This window comes from Mixophyes fleayi, chromosome 4 (assembly GCF_038048845.1).
Source record: "Mixophyes fleayi isolate aMixFle1 chromosome 4, aMixFle1.hap1, whole genome shotgun sequence".
In the NCBI taxonomy this organism is placed as follows: domain Eukaryota; kingdom Metazoa; phylum Chordata; class Amphibia; order Anura; family Limnodynastidae; genus Mixophyes; species Mixophyes fleayi.
The window spans coordinates 339231276-339252345 of NC_134405.1; the positions used below are offsets into that span (position 1 = coordinate 339231276).

Below are 21070 nucleotides of genomic sequence, written 5' to 3' on the forward strand. Positions count from 1 at the left end.
ACTTTTATTCTAGCTGTTCTGTAGAGCGGGGAGATCCGCACCCCCCTATCACTAACCTCCCCATTCTATTATCCTACCTTTAATTTAGCATGTGGACCGGCACCCACTTGTCTTGCTGAACTCCCAATTGCATGATTGTCCCCCCCTCCTCTTCATTCAGTCTTCATGCATGGTATGATCTTGGTTAATGCCTCTGCTTCCTTTACAATGCCTGCGGTCAGTGGATTCAGCGAAGGTTTATCGATCATGGCCATTTAGCTTGCCGCAGTAGGTGTGGTTTTATCAGTCTGCTTTATTAAGCTAATTGCTAACCCAGATTGCTATTTAATATGCCAGAGCCAGATGTAGCTATTGTGCGTGATTGGTACCTCAGAGGCCAATGCTCTGCCCTTAACAGTTTGCTAAATAGGAAAAATTGGGAAACGTAGCAGCAGTCCTCAGGGCTAGGGACGGGGGCACCTTACTAAAATATCTTTGGTGAAACCCGGAGAGCACTGCGGACACCATAGCATTGACTGGAAGCAATGTTCAATCATGTTGGTAAAATAAAACGCGTGGGGTTTTTAAAATTTAACAAAAAGAGATGCATTAATTAAGATTCCAGAAGGCAAGCAAATTTGAAAGGGCAAAGTGAAATGGTTCACTAACCTTTACCTGTGCTTAGTAATAGTTCCTGTGATGCCTCCTAAGTTTCCTATTGGCTCTATAGCCCCACCTACTGGCTGAGGTGAACTGGAGCCTCACAAAGCAGAAACTGTAACTCTAGTACTTTGTGTGACGTCTGATCGCTTCCCTTTAATAACATGATGCAGATAGTGAGTGCTGAGACTAGTAAGACACAGAGCGAGTGTGGGATATTGCACCTGCGTTATGTCACACAGACCTTGCAGTAAAATGAGTTATCAGGTGTACACTGGAGGTGGCCACTCTGCAGTGTGACTATAAGTTCACTGGAGACCAGAGACATCAGGTACTTTCTAGGGAATTGATAGGCCGTGGTCTCATGAACATGGCTGCCTCCGCTGTAGTCAGGTGACCCGAGCACTTTGCTCTGCAGACAGACAGGTATAAGGACAGATCTGGTGAGAACATGTCCATCCATCTTTCCTCCACTCCCATCCAGTCATAGCTGCTTATTAACTGCATGCCTTGTACACTGATTTTTCTTTCATTTTTAATGGTTTGGTTTGTGTTTAATATGTATAAGTCCTGCTGAACCATGCTTGCTAATATACAAATCATCTCTACGTTTATTTTTTTCCTCCCCTTTTCTTTTACTCATTGTTGGTGCCAGCTCCCCGTCTCTCAGCCTTTACCAGCTATCCAAGGAGAGCTTCTGGTTCCTGCAGCAACACCTCCCACCCCACACCCAGCTATTATCCCAGCTGCCTCTCTGCTGCCTCACTTCCTCCCGCTGGCACAGCCTTTAGTGGCCCTTCCGCTCCTCCCCCAGATTACTGTGCCCGCTGCTATGATGCATGCTGGCTTCCCTGCCCTTCCCATCCCAATGTCACCAGGGTTTGGGCAAACTGTGTCTGGGATGCCACCATTCTCCTTAGGGACACCCGTGCTTCCTCCAGTTATTGCCCAAAGCCACATATCTCCTGCTGCTCTCCAGCCCTTAACCCAGGTCCCCTGGCACCCTCTGCATCCCGTGCCTCTGCCTGTTGCGCTGCCAACCACCCTGGGACAATCTGCCGAGCCGCTGCTTCCTCAAGATGACTCTCCATACCAGGTACTGCCACCTGTAGGCCAGACTGGAAACTGCAGGGTGTCATCACATGTCACAAACTACTGAATGAGTAAATCTCACTTGAATGAAGGAACATGTGCTTATGTCGTAGATGGTTGATGTGTTGGTACTGGTATTGGGAATATAGCAATGTTGTCTTGGGTGACTATGTTGTGTGTTCTCTCTCCTTATTGTAGTCTGCTGCTAGATTGTGTTTTTTGCACTTGTTGACAATCTGGTAACTACTTTTTGTTTTTGTTCCTTATGTAGGTCCTTCAACCTCCAGTTCCATCTCAGTTCCCTCTAGAGACAGGCCTACCTCCTTCCTCTGTCTACCCTCCATCAGTCGTATCCCCTACAGTCTATACAGAGTGCCTGGGACAACCCGGATACCATGGTGGCCTGCCACAGCCTTATCTGGACAGCAGCGGGATACTTCCTCTCGGAGGCCCAGCTCCTCAGCCCACAGCCACTGTGCCTGGGAGTCAATCACATCCGGTTACCGAGGTAGCTTGCTGCAGACAACACCTTTATCCATCTTTATATAAAACCTTGTGGGGTGACAGTGCGTTCTGTGATGGAATGTCTAGGACTTTATATTTCATGCTGGTGGAACTCCCAGTCTGGGTCTTGGATTTATGGTGGTGTTCACATCATGTAATAAGTGTAGATTGCTGTGTAGTTAGAGCAGGGAAGCCCTGTATACAGGAGTATAACTAGGAATACAAGGGCCCTGTTACTACTTCCCCACCCAGCCCTGCTCTCTGAGTAGGCACATGGCTTAGGGGTGGTTGCTCAGCCATGTTTATTAGTCTAGGTACCTCTGAGCCTTATACACTGTTGTCCTGCACACAGCAGGCAGAGGGAGCTCTAACTTCCTGACGCACAATGATTAGGAATGTATCACCTATGCTGCTGCTATGAAAGCACAGCGCAAAGTTACATATTAATATACATGGCCATGCAAAGCCCACACGTTTGTCATTGGCCTTAAAGGCCTGAATTACACCAGACCCCTTGTGCCTCTGGGCCCCATAGCAGTCAAGACTAATGGCTGTATGCTGGTTAGACTCCTATGATGTGTATGGTGTTGGTGATTTATAGTGGGTGAAGGCAGCTTGGGTACAATGCATCAGATTTCTAAAACAAGAGCCCTAAAGCAAGGGCCTAGTGTGTCTGTTTATATGGAGACCGTTTTATTGGGGCTGTGGTGTTTCTGGGATAAATTACAGGAGTTTATCCGCCTTTTAGCTTTTCCCCAATACCTATGTCTGGTCTTTTTCCTTCATCAAAGAACACTAGATCAGTGCACGGGAGAACCTAGATGTTCTAGTCCTCCAAGGTGGAGGACAGCAGAATGCAGGGAGAGTGATGCATCAGCAGCATGTCACTGACTGCACCATATGGGATAGTCCTAGCAGGGAAATTATTTGCATTGAGACTTCTAAACTTCATGACAACAGTGAAACCCATCTTGGGGTCGGATCGCCTGCGTGCAGATCCGCCAGTGTCCATTACGCTTCAATTCTAGTCAGGTTCCAGCTGATTGGTGACTTTCTCTTGCAGCAGGATGACTTTGTATTGTGGAGATCATGCGGTCACTGGTCATTCTGCTGGGAAGTGAGTCTGCCACTTGCTGCCAGCCCTCCCACTAGCATGACACGGGCACCCAATAAGGAATGACTCGCGTTTACCTGCTCTGCTCCCCACCCTCACACTCCTCGCTGTGCAATTAGCTGCATGGCAAAGGTTAGAAAGTGGCATCTGACCTGCATGTTGATTGACCGTAAGCCAGGGGGCGCTGTGGTCTTCCTGTAAAGGTGTTTCCCATCAGATTGGGCTACTGAATTGACCTCATATCTTTTTCCTCCCCAGAGTCAAGCAGCCCCTGTGGAGACAATGCCACCTCAGACCTCCCAAATTTCCTCTATGGACAGGTAATGAGGGTCTTGTGATCCACTAATCCGTCTTTGTGTGTTTGTATCCTCTAGTGTGATTTTTCCTGTCTTCTCCTGCAGCAATGATCTTTGAATCACACAAATAAGTCTGTACTGCGGATAGTTCACTAATAAACTCATTTCATTAAAACAGAAAAATTGTTAAAATACAACAATATATTAAAAAAAATACAAAATCTCAAATGACCTCTTGTTGGTATATAGCCTGAAAGTAAAACATGCACCTATATTTAATATGAGCCCATGTGAAAGTCTGAATAATAATGAATGGTGGATCCTTCTAATGTATTTTACATATTCCATGTGTTTAAACTATCTGATATGTTTAATATTTAGAACATAGTGTCCCAAAGCAATCCGGAGCCAACATATAATGCATCCAAAAAGGAAACTGTTTATCAGCAGTTCATAGAGCGCCACACGTGTGTTAATCCCTGAATAATACGATGTCCTCGGCCAGCTTTATAGTTTAAACACATGGAATATGTGAACTAATCACATTAGAAGGATCCACCATTCGTTATTCCGACTTTCACATGGGCTCATATTGAACAAATATAGGTTAATGTTTCACTTCCACCCTATATACCAACAAGATGGGATTTTTGAGTTTGTATTTTTTTTTTTATATAGTTGTATTTTAACAATTTTTGTTTTAATTAAATGAGTTTATTAGTGAACTACCCGCAGTACACTCATCATTTGTGTGATTCAGAGATCATTGCTGTGATTTCTGGTTTGTGCTACACGCTATTTAGGAGGACTGCAGATCCCCCTCAGCTGTCCTCTGCATCACCGCCAGTTGAGCGCCAATAAGGTTTGTTTTACTTCTCCTGCAGCGCCCACTCTGACGTGGCGTCTGGTCTCAGTGATGGAAACGAGGGTGTTACCGCTTCTAGCGGGAGGCACGAAGGCCGCACCACGAAGCGGCACTACAAGAGGTCTGTGCGCAGCCGCTCCCGGCACGACAAAACCACTCGCCCCAAACTTAGGATTCTTAATGTAAGTTCCTGCTACACTGCGCTTGGTAATCTTAATATATCATCATATTTAGTTTTACAGAACGGCGACACACTTTTACTCTTGTTGTGATGATACTTTTCTGTGTTTTGAATCCAGCCCATACTGGCATCTAATCTGTTACACAATACTGCATCGCATAACATTGCAGCTACTATCATTGTGCTTCGTTTGAGTCTCTAGAACGGTGTTGTCCGTGTTGGGATGTCCCTAGTAGTTGGTGATGCATTGGGAGAGATAATGGCTTCTGGGCCTAGACTAGGAGAGTCATTCATATGTTCTATGGATTGGTGGAATGAATGTGGACAGGAGTCACGACCATCCACGTCTTTCTAGTTGAAAGAAGACAGGATACCATGGACTTTTCTCTTCTTGCCTCTGGTAAAGGAACTGGCAACAGTGGTGAGATTTTAGGGGGGTCTCTCCCTCCACTGCTTTACTGGGAGGACGATACATTAAAAAGTCAAGTCTGTGCCAACTTGCCTGACAAAAGCTGTCGAATTCTTCACTACAAAGATAAGAGTTTGGATTGTCATCTGCTCTTACAGAGAAGTGTGGCAGGCAGCAGATCTCAGCAAACTTTCATGCTTTTTAGTACAATTTAGAATCTGCTGACACCCAGCGATGCCGAGAATTAAAGTTACTTAAATGTAGTTTTCTCTTCAGCTGCAGAGGGACCCCGATTTCCATCCATTAGGAAGTGGGATGCTGATTAGAAGAACCTGTGTCCTAGCTAGAGGTTGTCATCATGTTCTCTCTGATTCTCCTGCTCGCTGTAGATGCGAGGTAGCTCCTTTTAAAGAAGCAGAATAAAGAGAATCCTGCGTATTAAGGCCCAAAAAATTAAACAGAAGGGAATATAGTGTATACAGCTAAAATAGTATGGAATAAGGGTTACACCAAATTAGTGCGCTCACCAGAATGAAGTTCTTACAATGACGTGTCTGTATTCCTTTTTATGTGTCCCATTCACCTGATATAAAACAAATTGTCTTGTAAGATTCCACCATTTCTTATGGGAGGACAACAGTATTTTTATTTTAAAATAAATGATGAAATATCCGGTTTTTGTTTTTTTTACTAACATTAAAAAGGTAAATATTGTACTCAATCTTCAAATTGGTGTAAAGACATGACCAGTGTCCTGGTGGTGATATCCTTAAATGTTCTGGTACAGCTGCAGAGTGAATCTCTCGGCTACTTCCACGCGTTTCGCACAACTCTTATCTGCTTCCTCAGAAGTCTCCTCCCTTTTAGCTTTCCTTTCCAGTGTTATTGTTTTTGGTATTTAAACTTGTGTTCCGGATCCAAGTGCTTTGGCTGTATAAATGTGCGTCTGAGTCCCAGATCCGGCTGCTTGTAAAAAAGGTCCCATCCTGTGCGTCACCATAAAGGGTCATAAGTGAACGTCATCTGGCTGGATCTATGTATCTCCCGGTCAGCCATTATAATGGCAGTGTATATGGGCATACACTTTAGTTGTATGAATAAATTGTGTATACTAAACAAGTTTTATGCCGAACCCTGTAACATGCAGCCCCCTCCCCCTGTAGGTATCAAACAAAGGGGATCGGGTAGTGGAATGCCAACTGGAGACTCACAACCGCAAAATGGTCACCTTCAAATTCGACCTGGACGGAGACAATCCTGAGGAAATCGCCACTATAATGGTGAGTTGCCCAATCTGCTGGTGGTTGGACAGGGACTGTGGTGTCATTGCTTTTATGATCCCAATCTGTCCCCTGCTGCTCAGGTGCAGAACGTGTTTATCCTGGCCACAGAGAGGGAATCCTTTGTGGAGCAGGTGAGGGACATCATAGAGAAGGCAGATGAGATGCTGAGTGATTACGTCAATGTGGAGCCTGAAGGAGAGCAGGAAGCCAAGAGTATGCAGCTAAAGGATGATCCGTATTACCCAGAGTCCCAGGTACCAGAGACCGTTCTCTCAGTTATTGTTATATTGACTCAGGACACTGGGCCTATAACTGTCTTTCTCTGTAGAAGCTGGAGGGTGAATTCAGGAAGCCGGATCCAGTCTACTACTTACCCCAGAGAGCAGGTAGAAGCCACCATTCACTTCCATTTCTGTCCTGTTTGACCATCCAAGCTGTACGGAGGGTTCCTTGTAGTTAAGTTTTATCAATCTAAATGAATTCCGAAAGAACCCGTTAGTTTGTTGCACAGCTGGGAGATTTGTTTTATGTAGTATTATGTTTACAATTCTGCCAGAGAAGGAACAATCCTATGTGTGTAATGTTCTCTTCTCGGGCAGTTAAGCCGCGCCTCGTATATTTTTGCAGTAGATTATGATCAGACAGGAACTTTTAACGGTATTTATTGTCCTGTTCCAGACTTTATTCCTGGTCTCAACAACACTCAAGTCGTTCACTCTGCCGGGAGACGTTTCATTGTCAGTCCGGTCCCGGAGAGTCGGCTACGAGAGCCTGCGTTCTTCAGCGCCTCCGTGCAGGATCCCCAGCTGAACGGTGAGTGCGCTGTCAGTCTGTGTGTCGCACACCGAGGGCCTGGTTAGCAGTTATACAGCAGTACATACATGTCACAGCTCATAAGTGTTATCTGAGATGGTGACACATGTACAGGTCATATCTGTGACTTCTGGGTGAGTGTGAATGTTGCTAATACTGAGGAAAATATGTAAATATGGTGCTTTGATCTTCAATAAACTATAACTTCATAAGATTATTTTTCAATGAATGTGTCATTGTTACATAGCTAAAATTCAATTTACTTTTTTCCCAGGTGTTTTTTTTATTTTTATTTTTTATTAAAGAACTTTATTAAAAAAACACAAAACACATGTTGAGCTTATTTAAAAACAAACGACAAAACTATTTACTAAATATCTGGTTTGTTAGCACTCAGATTAAATGTTAAAGAATTTCTCACTGAAAATCACTTAAAACAAATCCGTATTATAAAGCCTGTGCGGTACTGAGCTTATGGGTAACACTACTGAAGAGGGTGATGCTTCTCCTTCTTGTAATACATAGAGGGTGTGCCCAAAACCAGACCCCTCCCTTTAAACATGCAAACAAAGCTGCAGTGAAATGTGAGGATAAGGCTGAATAATTAACTTCATCTGACACTTTTTTACATTTCAAGGTTTGATTTTCCTTTAATTTAAAGTTTTCTTTCATTCTCAGTTCCACCACCTCATGGTCCTGGTATGAACCTGTCTCTGTCCGCTTCGTCTGTCAGTCTGCATAGCGCATTTGCAGAGCTACGGCAGGGGCAGATGGCTGAGGGTCCCAGCACGGCTCCACCGGTCTTCAACCAGACTGGACCTCCATTTCCACAGTCACTGACCACTCTGGCCGGGACCTTCTCTACCAATATATCAGGCCTTCCCGCACCATCCACCGCAGTCCCCAGCAGCTTGCAGCCTGTTGTCCAACAGTCATCACTTGGTGAAGGTGTCGCAAGAACTTCGGCGCACAGTAATGTGCCAAGCTCTGTGCCCCCCATCGCTGCTGTTTCTACCCAGCCACTTGTCACGGGGGTTATATCTGGTGTATCGGTTTCTGCAGCTGCTCCACTCCCTGCGACGTCACTTCCGACATTGCCACTGGTTGTGGGGGTTCCTGTTGGACCTGGAACAATGACCTCACCCCCTGCAGTGTCCGTTCCTACGGTCGGTACCCCTGGGACAACACCACAGACCCTGATCTCCCCTCCGATACAGCAGCCGGTGGTAAGCATAGCAGGAACACTGCCTCACACCTCCGTGTCGGCTCCGGTTACTCTGAGCACCGTGACGCCAACGCAAGTCCAGTTGAGCAGCAGCAACTCTGCTCCGAGCTTTGTGGAAAGTGTCCCGGTCAGTGCCCCTCATCCAGAGAGTAGCAAGAAGCTGGCAGAGGTCACCGCTGTTACCAGTACAACTGGTATGTCCCTGCCGATCTCCACGCCGCTCACCTATCCAGCAGTGGAAGAAGCGAGCGTTGCGATGGCTGGAAATCCACCTCTCATTCATCCAACACATCTTCCATTGGGTATCGCATCTGTAGCAGGCGGAGCCGCATCTACACCCCTGTCTTCTCAGGTTCCATTGCCCGTAGGCCACCAAGTGCCCGGCTTGCCCAATGTACAGTCCACCCCTGTCCCCAGTCTGCCTCATGCCCACTCTATCGAGGGCGATGGAGACAGTTTGACAAGACCAGGGATTGATGATATCAAGACTCTGGAGGAGAAGCTGAGGTCACTGTTCAGCGAGCATGGCAGTGTCGGGGCCCCTCATAGCCTCACACCACAAGAAGCTCCTGGCGGGCTGGATGGCGTTCCCATACCCGGACCTCCATCAACCACTGTCTCGTCCCAGACCAAGCCTACACCAACTGCACCACCCACCAGTTTACCCCTGGGACCATCAGGTGCGCCCATCCTTACCCAGGGTCAGACCCCCGGACAAGCTGTTATTCCCGTCACCTATGTGACGGCAGCTGTCGCCGCTGCAGCCGCCGGGAAAGCTGCGACCCCTCCCTCAAAGCCTCCCCTTAGTAGGGTGCCGGTAAGTTGTCTTTCATTTTCCATATTTAAAACTACGCACCTCTGGCAGTAAATTACCAGCAGGTAGATGGAGGTGGTGTATTCAGGGAGGATATTATAGAAAACAGTAGGAATGAGAAACTGATGACTAGGATTCCTCCTTTATCATGGTATCTCCATTTATGCCAGTTGTGAGTAACAAGTGGGTGTGGTTTAGTTTAACGCTGCAATAAAATATACTAATTAGAAACCTTATTAATTTAATATGTAAAACAGTTCTTCTATCAAAGACCTTTGTTAAAACTGGAGAAATCTGAAAACATTCTGTTACGTGAAAGTTCAGCAAATATTGTATATTAAAGTCGGGGAAGTAGATGGGCTCCCTGTTTTATCTAACTGTTAATATTGTTTTATGCATTTCCCTCAAGACCGTCAGTCCTATCAAATACTCTGTGGGTCGGACACCTATAAATTGCTTTCTGATGTTCTACAGAACATACAGTCACCTCTATATTCCACAGTACTAACTGGAATGCCAATTTCTCATCTATCTACTGCGGCCAGGCTGACTGCAACATTCTAACCCTGTCCCCTCTCTGCTGGCATGACGGGAAAGGGCAGACATGCTTTGGTTACGAAGGGGGAGGGAGCTTAGATTGGTCTGTGACCGCCGATGCTTCTAACAGTCGGGGAAGATGTTACTTGCAGATTGAGTGCAGCCATCGCCTGCGCTCAGCGGTGGCTGCCGTTTCGTGTACAGAGCCTCCATTCAATAGAAACTAGCGACGGCACCGTCAAAACGCAGCCTCTGACATTACTGGACAGCGCTAGTTCCTATCGAATTGATAGGCTGCGTTCTCATGAATGTTGGTTCCTCCACTGTGGAGAGTTGATGTTTCCATATAGACTTCTCCATTTCAGTATCGAGCTCTATTGCTTTTTTTTTTTTTTCAGAACATAATTTAAACATTACTTTTTAATTTATTATTTTGGGGGTATTGCTGAAATAGAGGTTGAGGGCAACACTGTATCTGGAAGATGTACGTTGCGTATAAAGAGGTTATGTGTATATACTGCCCATCTGATGGCGCTGACTCTCCCTGTCCTGTAGGTGGTCTTGCCCGGGGCAGAGAGCGCAGTAGGCATCCCGCCTGGCGATCAGCAGCTGCCTCCTCTCCCAGGACCTTCACTAACTCAGGTGCAGCATGAACCTCCTCCTCCTTCTCCTTCATGTAACCCCTTGATGAATGATCCCAACTTGTGCATGTTCTTTCTACCTCTCCGTCTTCCCCACCACCACCCCTCCAGCTAAGGAAGGGCTAGCACTGCAGGTTATGTTGTGTCCCCAGCCTAGGATAGACCATTTCCCTTCTCATTACAGTCCCAGCAGCCCCTGGAAGATCTGGATTTCCAGTTGAGAAGAACGTTGAGTCCCGACACTGTCCCTGGGCCCCCTGCACCCAGCTGTGTGAGTGTGAGGGCGACTGTTTGACTTGCTGTGAAACCCCTTAGTCGCAATCACAAGCTGATATAGGGTCACTAAAATAAAGTGCAATGATGAGAGGGCCACAATATTTCATTCCCGGACAGGGCATTGCTATGAAGTGTTGTGCAGAGTCTGTAATAAGTCAGTCCAGCACGTTATTACGTACGCTGGCCCACGTTACACAATCTCATGCCAGACAATGGCTCACAGGTTTATGAATTGTTTAACAAATTTCAAGAGTCAGATCCTCTGATAAATCCAACCATCGAGAGAGGTTTTGTTTTTTTAAAAGATGCTGAATTGGAATTACTTTTAAATAGACGATTTTTACTCTTAATGGAACAGAGTCCCATAGTTTGAAAAGTTAGTGGTGTGTAGTAGAGAGAGTGCTGGGGAGTGCAGAAACCACGTTGGTCTCCAGCAGACTTCTGCCGAGCGGTACTGATGCACTGGATTGGATCTGATCCCACAGACCCGTTGTGTATTGTCGGCCAGCCTGGGGTGGGGGTGATGGAGGATAGCTGTCCTCTGCTGTGTGTGTTGCAAATTTTCCTTTGCTTGGGACCAATAACTTGAAGGTCATTTTTAATGAAGTTTCCCTCTATTTAGCCCACGCCAGGTGCAGACCCCACAAGCGTAACCGGACCAGTTGGCTCATCGTCGCAGCCCCCTGCAGATGGTAAGAACCGCACGGCCGACCGGGGGCTCTGTCCTTCATTACGATGTCCACACTCAAACTAGTTTGTCTTCATTATAAAAGCACCGTGTGTAATCTAGGCTGTGGTCCATCGTTAGGTTCTGAACCTCTACCAGGTTGGATCCATTAACTGTAGCAGTCAGCTCTCTAGCCCATGGTTCATTTTTTTTAATTGTCTACTCTAGAAACTATTTACATATTCTATATGGAGCAATTGGGAAAGCAGGAACTAATTGGAAGTAATGTTAAAGGGTAATGGACATACTGGAAGGACAGTCTCCTCCACACTAGAATGTGACTCGACATCCCTGGGGCACTGCAATGGGGTTGTGTAGTCCCAAATGTTACTTATTGGCCAGTTTGTGACTTTGCTGTTTTCTTTAACGTTCCAGAATTGGTAAAAGCCAAGAGAGAAGCGGATACTAATGCGGGGGTCCTGAAAATGGGCCGTTTCCAGGTAAGTTTCCTGTTTAGTGCCATTATCAATTGTTACGGGGGAGGTGGGGAAGCAGCATTTGGACAAGGTGACTGTCAAGTTTGAAAGTGTCCATTGGTATTCGAGAAATGAGTGTCTTCTGGTTCTGTCTTCCGTAATCACATGCAGCTATTTTTCTTTGCCATCAAAGTGTATTAAACCGTACACTTGACTCTATTTGGGACATTATTTTTCTTATCCATTTTGAACTCCACACAAGAAACCTAAATATTGGTGATGAAAGTAGAGTTGTGTACAGTGTGATATGTACAAATATCTACAGCTACTGAGTAACTGCAGAATAGACTTCAAGTGCAGGACAGAGACTGACTCAAGTGTTTACAGACAGAGGACCAGGCATTTTTGTGTTGGTAGGCAGGTTTTTATGGTAGTTTATGATGGTGTATGTTGACAAGGTGTGTGTTTAGGGAATCGGGGGGGCTGTTATTTATATAATTGTCATATAGGGCAAGTATTGTAATCGGCTGTCCCTCTTATTGTGGTATCAAGCTATACAGCGTGCTGGAAGCACACGTGCAGTCTCCTCTTCTACTACAGGTCTATTTATTTCTAGGTTCCCTTTTCCAGCATACATTATATAACAGCGTTTCTAGAGTCTGAGTCATCGTACCCTGGAAATTACTATTGGACACTGGGTCTTTAGGTGGCAACTGAAGGGAGCCCCGAGGTTTACGATCTTCACCCTGTTCCTGTGATGATTTATTACTCTGATAACCAATGTGGGTCTGTCTCTGCTGATCTCTGCCCTGTATCTCTAGGTCTCTGTTGCAGCAGAGGATGTGCTAAAGACTAGAGAAGATCCACAGCTGGCTTCTTCATCCACCTCTTCTACCACCTCCTCCTCATCCAGTTGCTGCAGCAGCCCAGAGAACACCCTGCTGAAGCCGCAGCGAAGTTCATTGGACATAGTGGATGGTGTCGGACCCTCGCAGATCCCTCTGCGTAGTCCTTCCCCCAAGCAGTTAGTACAGGTGGGACGGTTTCAGGTCTCTACTTCCACCACGGACAGAGTAGGCCGATTTTCTGTGTCTCGGGCCCAGGATGAACTTTCAACAGGCCAGACAGATCTCCGACGAACGTCTTCTCCGAAGGCACAACCCCACATGAACGGACCCTCTTCCCACCCCGAGTCATCGGGTACTATGAGTGACCCACCCAAAGCAACACACGATGACAGCCTGGGCAGCCCAGTTACACAACACCCTCTGGGTTCCAAGGTCAGCTTGCAGAGTCTCAGCAATTCCTTTAACTCCTCGTACATGAGCAGTGACAACGAGTCTGATATAGAAGACGAGGACCTGAAGAAGGAGCTACGTAGACTACGGGACAAGTGAGTGACCATGTAGAATAATCTGCAGCTTGGTATAAATGATATGGGTGTTTCAAGTCCTAAAGGACTACCGAGACTTATTTTGTGTAGTAAAATTGATTCCACCACCCATTTACTGTAAACATAATGAACAGATCTCTTTTTATTAGGGGCGTGAGTGCACACGCTCTTGCTGAGATTTGTTGTCTCTGCAGGATTTAGTTGACTGTCTCTTTTCCCTACAGGCACCTCAGGGAGATCCAGGACTTGCATGGCCGACAGAAGCAGGAAATCGAACTGCTCTACACGGCTTTAGGCAAAGTGCCGCCGGCCGTCATTATCCCGCCAGCAGCACCGCTCTCCGGCCGGCGGAGGAGACCCACCAAGGGAAAAGGCAGTAAATCCAGCAGGGGGAGCTCTCACGGGAATCGGAGTCCCCATCTCTCGGGTAGGTGGGGGGATTAAGTGACTGCATAATGCGGTTGGGTATAAAGGCCTCACCCTGATCATCTGTAATCAGACTCCTACACTGAGCTCTCTGCTTCTCCAGGTCACCTCACCTGCTCTCCTGTTGTCTCCTTTACTGTAGGTGATCTGTCCACACAGAGCACTCCACCTGCACTTCCCACCCAGCAGAACCTCCTAATGCCCCCTAGTGGTGTGCCTGATTCTGGACAGCTGCTGAAACCCTCCCCTTCCAGCGACATCCTCTGCTCAGCCTTTACCAGTGACGCCGCCCTCTCTGTACCCAGCCTATCAGGGCAGGGACAAGGTAAAGCCTGCATATGTAACCATTAAAGCTTTGATAGATGTGTCTGTACCCATTTCATCTTTCCAGCGGTCACAGTATAGCTCCCCCTGGTGTTGGCTTTGCCACATGCTGTTTCTAAAATTGCCACTACGAGACAGAATCCCCGGAGGCAACGTGTCTTGAGCTTGTTTCCATGTTTCAGAATATAGTACTAGACCTCAGACCAGCAGCCACTGGGATTATATAGAATATTAAACACCTGGTGCCAGTAGAGGGCGCTGCAGAAGTTGGTATTCTTGTCCTTGAGCTGTTGAATAATTTGTAAACTTTTCCAGGCCAGAATTTCACTGTAATATATGTAATTGGTGTCTACCAGCCCTGGCCATAAATAAGAATTTAAATCGGCCTGTGCCTATGAGCACGTTTTATCGGGATTATGAAAGTATTCATGTGTTTATATACTTGTTTCTGTTTGTGGTGTTATTCGCACTGAGGCTCTGCTCTTAGTTTCCTCTGTGCTGCTCCGTGTAGGCACCGGGGCTCCGTATAGGCACGATACCGACATCCCTGCCCTATGGAGCAGCACAGACGTGGTGTCTTGTGATCTGTTTCTGCTCCGTCTGTGTCTGTCCTTTTGTCTCTCGTTTTATTCCGTTTCCATCACAGGCTGGGCCAAGTTTAACTGTGCGTCAGAGCGGGTCTCCTTCAAAGTGGCCGGCAGGAGGACGCGATTTCTCAGTACGCCCTGCTTGGCTCTTTGTGTGTAACTCTTTTCTCCTTCCTCGTCTCTCTTCCCCTCTCCCCCTGCTTGCATGCATCCCTCTCTCCCATGTGCCGCAGTTCTGGCTTCTTGGCAGGACAAGGGGTTATACTGAGCAGAGAGGGAAGTTGGGGGATTCTGGGGCTTCTGCTTGGAATTCGGGACAGTAAGTGTGTTTGGGATTCAGACGACGTTTAGGAATAAAAAGATCAGATGAGTTTGGTTGCATATAGGATGTCGGAGTGTAAGAAGCATATAACGATTTGCAGCTTTAAGGCTAATCTGTAACTGACCCAGAAATCACTGCTTCATACATAGTCTGTTACTGAGCGCATCCATGCCCATGATAGGCTACGTTGTAAGTCTCTAATACAATAGATGACGGTGTAACCAACATGGCCTTATGCTGTGTGCATAAGAACCAGTCTTCATCGCAGCAACTGGTATCATTTATCCACTTTTAAATTACATATCAACTTTTGGACCAGTCCATCATATCTGACCCTGACCAGACATGTAGCATCGGGTGCTTAAACCTTAATCCTGGTGCTCGCCCGTAGACCTCAATAGACTCTACATTAGCACCCCCAACCCTGCAGAGGCAAACATTTAGGGATGAATATATTCTTGTTCGTTTTTATATGGGTTCTGGTGCAAGTTAGTCAGATTCCAAATCTTTCCATGATGAAGAGGTGCCATTGTTTGTCTTCTCTAACTAACCCTTTTCTTTTCCCTGAATCCTCCATCAAACTTGATAGGTGATAAATCTCACTGTACAATAGCTTGTGGGCATGACATCAGTTGGGGGGTGTGGCTAGGGCCAGAGTGGATTGAATATTATGGGCACAACCCCTTGAATTTGCTCAGTCTGCCCAGAGGAATTATTTAGAATGATGTGTAGTATATACATTCCCCGGTGCTAGGCACAGTTATGGAATATTTTTGAGGTTACTGTCCCTTTAAGTATTCTGCCATTGTTGATCATAGCCACTCGGGGCAACAATTGGAATATAATCTGTAAGCAAATTATAAACCTCATCAACTGGTGAACAAGCAGACCTGTGAGTCTTTCCATTATAAACTGGGAAACATTACTATAATGTAATCTGACCTCATTATACCATTTTCAAAGGACCAAACTAGATGTTTCGGAAATTCTCCTCATTTCACGCCCAACTCACCTGGTCCTATATTCTGTGTACATTTACTTTACTAAATGACCTATTCCTGGGCTGCCCACATGCAGTATTGCACAGTACTGGTTCTGCCTCTGTACATTTTGTTGGGTAAATGTGTGAAATTAGGGAAGGTGAAGATCCAGGAATGTGACATGGGAGCTGCAGTTCTATATAAGAAATCAGCATTGTGACGTGATTATCCTCCTATCCTTCCCTCTGTCTGCATCTGCTGATTCTTTGCCTACAGACCTCTATTCTGAAACCTCCTGATCCACCATAGACCGCAGTGTTGTCTGCACTTTGGATGCCACAATCTGCCCATATTTAATAATAATAATAATAATAATAATAATAAATATCTGTTTCCGCATCTACATTTACCTGGAAAATATTCTGCCCTGATTTTAAAGATAACGGAATATGGATACAATGTAATTTGTGCTTTCACAGCAGCTGGTTTAGCCTAGTAGAGATCTGTGGCATATATGTAACATGTTCATCCTGACTCTCCTGTGGGCCCATATTGTGAGGTTTCTAGCTGGGCCTTTATTGTCCAGCGCAGCGTAGACTTGAGTCTCTATAAGTCTCCCCCCCCCCCCCCCCCCTCAAAGGCCATCTCCCAGCTTAACTCATTGAGCTGCTTCTGCTTAACCTGCAGCCATGAGTGGTGGCTCAGTGGGCTCTCTGCTCTCCACAAACGCAGCCTGAGCTCTGCCTGATCCCTGCTACTTGCTTCACCTTTATCTCCTTCTGACCCCAGTCTGTTCTTGGTACGCCGGCTCCATGCTAACACGTTTCTCTCTCTCTCTCTGCTTCAGGGAAGATGGTGAAAAAAGTCTGCCCTTGCAACCAGCTCTGTAGTAACTATCTTTCTTTCTTATTTTTCTCCATTCCGTATTGTCCATGTGAACGCCATGGCCCTGTCTTATTAACAATTGGTCTCATCCAGACTGTTACGCAGGAAATACCTGGGGGTGTGTCAGAAGCAATCCCCCTACCTCCCCTGTAATGGTATAGTCCAGATGTCGCCATCTACACCTGCCACAAGGCCAAGTGTTGGAGAAATGGCCAAGCTTTGGCCAAGGCTGCATATTCCCTTGAAAGAGAGCAGCAGTAATCACCCATAAGCCCCCCTGGTACAATAATTATAGACTTATAAGTAGAGTACAACTGTTGAGGGTTTAGATAGGACACTTGTATGTTATACAAGCGGCCTGTGAGGCAGTAAAGTTTCACCGGTCCTCGATGTTACTAGATTGACGTTTGGAAAGATGATCCATTAAGTTGTCTTTGACGGTTTGTTCCCCTAAGTTAAAGGTTGTCCCAATGAGAAGGGTGCAGATGTCCTCCCAATTCCCTGTGGTCACTTACTACTTCTACGAAGTTGTTCTTGTTATAGCTGGTAGATGGGAGTACCTATGTCCTGGAAGAGTTCACACGCTCAATCTTCTCACATTACTCATTCTTCATTGCAGGAACCAGCAGCACAAATACAGTCAACACTTCGAATGCTCCAGCCCCACAGTCAAACACAGCCCCGGTATCCTCCAGCCGCAAGGGAACTTTCACGGACGATTTGCACAAACTGGTAGACAACTGGGCTCGGGACGCCATGAACCTGACTGGAAAAAAGAGCAGCAAGACGTCCGGACATCCCAGCTACGAGGTGAGTAGAGGACCAGTGATCCAAGCTGGTGGTTTTCATATTATAACGGGTGGAGTGTCCTGTATCATACGGTTAAAATAGGCCGGTTTTTCAGTTGGTTGGTTTTTGAGACGTGTCTCTTTCTTGTAGGGTCCGGGGATGGCTCGGAAGTTTTCTGCTCCTGGACAGCTGTGTGCGTCTATGACTCCGTCCCTTGGGGTACCTATGCCTGCCGCCTCCGCTAACAATCTTGCTCACTACTCCATAGGCATTTGCCCCCCTCAGCAGTTCGGCTTCCCAGGCAACGCGTTCCAATCTCAGTGGAGTGGACCTGGTGGGCCGCCACCCTCCCAGCCCATCAACCAGTTTCCCCCAACAGTGACTTCTTCCTTACAAAACTTTAACATGAGCAGCCTTCAAAAATCCATCAGTAACCCCTCGGGGCCCAACCTGCGGACTACCTAGCAGGAGAGTGGCGAGAAACCTGACAAGTTCCGCAAGACTGATGGTGTCACAGGGGAAAGTCTGCTGTGATCGCAGCACAGATCAGACTTCCTGGACACTGCAAGCCCCACAATGACTCCTATCTTTTGTCCCCACTTCCCACCACACACACTGAAGGTGGGAACAGTGGCCCATTCCACCTTTATAAAGGTTGTAGTGAGCAAAGTACGTTGGGGGCGACAGGAGATGGGGCGGCGAGGGAGGTTCAGACCCTGTTTGGTGAACAGGGCTGCAAGGGAGGAGATTCGGCCTTCTCTGCTACACGGTATAGATCATTAATGCTTTCAAATAAAGAACTATTAACGGCTATGACTGCAGCATTACAATTGTATGAGTTAAAGTAAATATATAAGTATATTAAAATAATAATAAAAAAAAAAAGTTCGGTGAGGACATTACTCTACCATCAGTTATGATGTGGATACACTGTGATATAAATATATTTATGTTGTTGGACAACAGTAGTAGTTATGATAAAATAGCAGAATGTTAGAGGGTTGCAAATGAACTGGAGCGTCAAGCTTCAATCTCCTCATCAGTCACTTTAAATAAAACTCTTTGCTCTGTCTTGTCCTTTTTATTAGATTTAATGTGAATGTAAAATTGTACAAAGTCAACTTGAAACCCAAATTTCTTCTCCCGATATTTCTACTGCGTATTTTAGTGCCTTGAGAGAAAGATTTAGTTTGTGTTCCTTCTAGACAGGAGGTGGGATGTAGACCCCAGAGGTTTAAGCCTCGTCCTCCAATGTGGGAGAAAGGGGGTTGGAAAAGTATTTGTATAGTTCTCTTCACCTGGACGTAGTGAGACGACCAGGTTAAGAGACCGCAGGTGGGTAGTTGTCGTGTAAGAGGTCTGCGGCCGTTCTGGGGGCTGGAGTATGTGACAAACTCATGGTAGAGACACTGATATTAGCGGATCTCCCACCCGGTCCACACACTCTGCTTCTGTGGGGTGAGGAAATGGACAAGAAAGTATTAGGAAGTTAAACAATAGGTGGGGCTAAGCCTGGTGTTGAGGGCTTTTCTTGTTGAACTTATTTTTACCATCTGCTGGATTGTATTGCAGTCTCTTGGCAGCGAATGGGTTAAGATATATATATTTTTTAATAAGCTGTGAAGATGCCTTGATGAAAGATAAGAGCAGAGAGGTCATTGGTGGCTTTGTGTTTATATCTGTCTGTCATGGGGGGAATTGGCTATTGAGCCCCTGATTTTATTCATATTAGTAGGATTCAGGGGTGGGGCAGCTCCCCTGTGCATCCTAAAATTCTCTCTTCCTTTTCTAACTTTGGCACCTTTTAGAAGGGAATAACCTGCAAGCAGTATTAACTCTGTCACGTTGCACAGTTATTATTTTTTTTTGGAGTTTACACCAAAGTGATCGGGATCCCTACATTGCAGAGGTAGAAACACGCACAGATCCCAAACTCCAGCAGCCGCATTGTTGTCAGTCTATTGGGTGTCTGTTACTTTGTCGGGTGAATGACACAACCCTCCTTAATCCTCTCACAAACCTGTCTCCTAAATTCTTAAATGTAATGTTCTATGTGACCCGGTTATTTTGTGGGTCTGTCTGGCGGTTGCATCACCCAGATTTTAAACTGATCTTGGAGGTTTTAGAACAGTGGGAAAAGTCATGTTTATCGTGGGCAGAAAAACCTTGTCTTATTTTGAGATGTTATTTGGAGGGTCCACCATTACCGGCTATCCATAGAGAATGTATCCTTGCCAATGAAAAGGCTGCTTTTCCGAAAGCTGCCTCTCTCTGTACATAGTCATTGGTATCTGCGGACTGCAAAATAGACAAACTCATTTGTCGAGCAGTCGGCCAGTAATGACCATACTCCCGAGAGGAACACGGGAGCCTGTAATCTACAGAACCTTCATTCCACGCTAAGGCAGCTGTATGATAATCTGGAGTGAGGACATTGGGCTGTAACGTGTGAGATGTGGACACAAGTATTGATCAGTAGGGATTAGGTAGTGTCAGGAAGCTGACGGCGGAGGTCTGACAAGGGATTTGCACACTCTTAAGCAGCAGATTAGTATTTATTTTCTATACATATTTTATCACTTTCTCTTTATTTACCCCCCCCACCCCCACTTATTAAGTTTGAGATCTTTGTTGTTTCATTTACATTGTGCATGCTTTGGATTTTCCACTGATTTTTATTTTTCTTTCCAATGGACACAAATAATAAAATCTTTAAAAAAAAAAAGAATGCTACTGAGCTCTCTAACAGATATTTACACATTTTCATATCCCCCTCTCTTCCCCCACTTTCCCTAAATGAGCCTCTTCCTGGATTTCAAAATGTTTCCTGACGTTATTTAACACTGTAATAAAATGAAATAAATGAGATTGTGGGATTCCCTGGAGCTGTGAATTTTCAGTTTGCACTTTTTTGTCCTGCATCTTTCTGTACAAATTTGCACTTTTCTCTTTTTATTGCCTCTGTAGACTGATATTATAACTAATAAAGGAAGCCTTATTTTATGCTTGTTGATTTGTCGAAGCTTATTCTCCTTACAGGTGATGGGGTACACATTGCATGGAAGTAATGTCACAGTAATCGGTCCACAGAATGTCCTATCGTAACATTAATGTCTGATGTAGTAGCTTCTGTTCTTGCCGATTGCAACTTACTTAATGTTTTGTTCTTCTGTAAACTTGATAAAGAAAAAAAAGAATGGAACAGTTGTCAGTTTGTAGTGAGTTTGGCAACCAATGACAATCGAGTTCCAAGCAACATCCGTATAAGAACTGTTCATCCGGAGCTTCGTGGATTGATTTTCCGTGGCTGAGCAGCTGCACACAATCCTCAGATCACAGTCATTAAACATCTTTGGGAAAGGTGGAAAAAGTGTCCTCTGGAGTTACAAATAACGACAGTAACTGGCCGTCTGATGGGTGAATCTGGATTTGGCAGATGCCAGGAGAACACACCGCCTTTCCAAATGCGTTTTGCCAACCGTTAAGTTTGGTGGAGGAAGAATAATGATCCGCCGGCTGTTTTTCATGGTTT

At 45.8% G+C, this 21070-nt stretch overlaps 1 protein-coding gene across 10 annotated transcripts in view; it reads left to right on the forward strand.

The window, feature by feature from the left end:
• The window catches only part of WNK1 (WNK lysine deficient protein kinase 1), an 85905-nt gene extending 65364 nt beyond the window's left edge, over positions 1-20541 (forward strand). For 4 of the 10 annotated variants that reach the window (XM_075210607.1, XM_075210608.1, XM_075210615.1 and 1 more), the window contains 19 exons: positions 2003-2239; positions 3608-3669; positions 4530-4692; positions 6264-6380; positions 6464-6637; positions 6712-6769; positions 7062-7196; positions 7875-9238; positions 10328-10414; positions 10598-10684; positions 11312-11381; positions 11792-11856; positions 12654-13225; positions 13450-13652; positions 13794-13976; positions 14622-14714; positions 16712-16753; positions 17369-17559; positions 17689-20541. In XM_075210607.1, coding sequence (XP_075066708.1) covers positions 2003-2239; positions 3608-3669; positions 4530-4692; positions 6264-6380; positions 6464-6637; positions 6712-6769; positions 7062-7196; positions 7875-9238; positions 10328-10414; positions 10598-10684; positions 11312-11381; positions 11792-11856; positions 12654-13225; positions 13450-13652; positions 13794-13976; positions 14622-14714; positions 16712-16753; positions 17369-17559; positions 17689-18003 — 4218 coding nt within the window. In that variant the 3' untranslated portion in view covers positions 18004-20541. The remainder of the gene's footprint in view (positions 1-2002; positions 2240-3607; positions 3670-4529; positions 4693-6263; positions 6381-6463; positions 6638-6711; positions 6770-7061; positions 7197-7874; positions 9239-10327; positions 10415-10597; positions 10685-11311; positions 11382-11791; positions 11857-12653; positions 13226-13449; positions 13653-13793; positions 13977-14621; positions 14715-16711; positions 16754-17368; positions 17560-17688) is intronic. The other 6 variants (XM_075210609.1, XM_075210612.1, XM_075210610.1 and 3 more) reach the window with 6 other exon arrangements.
• Positions 20542-21070: the final 529 nt, after the last annotated feature.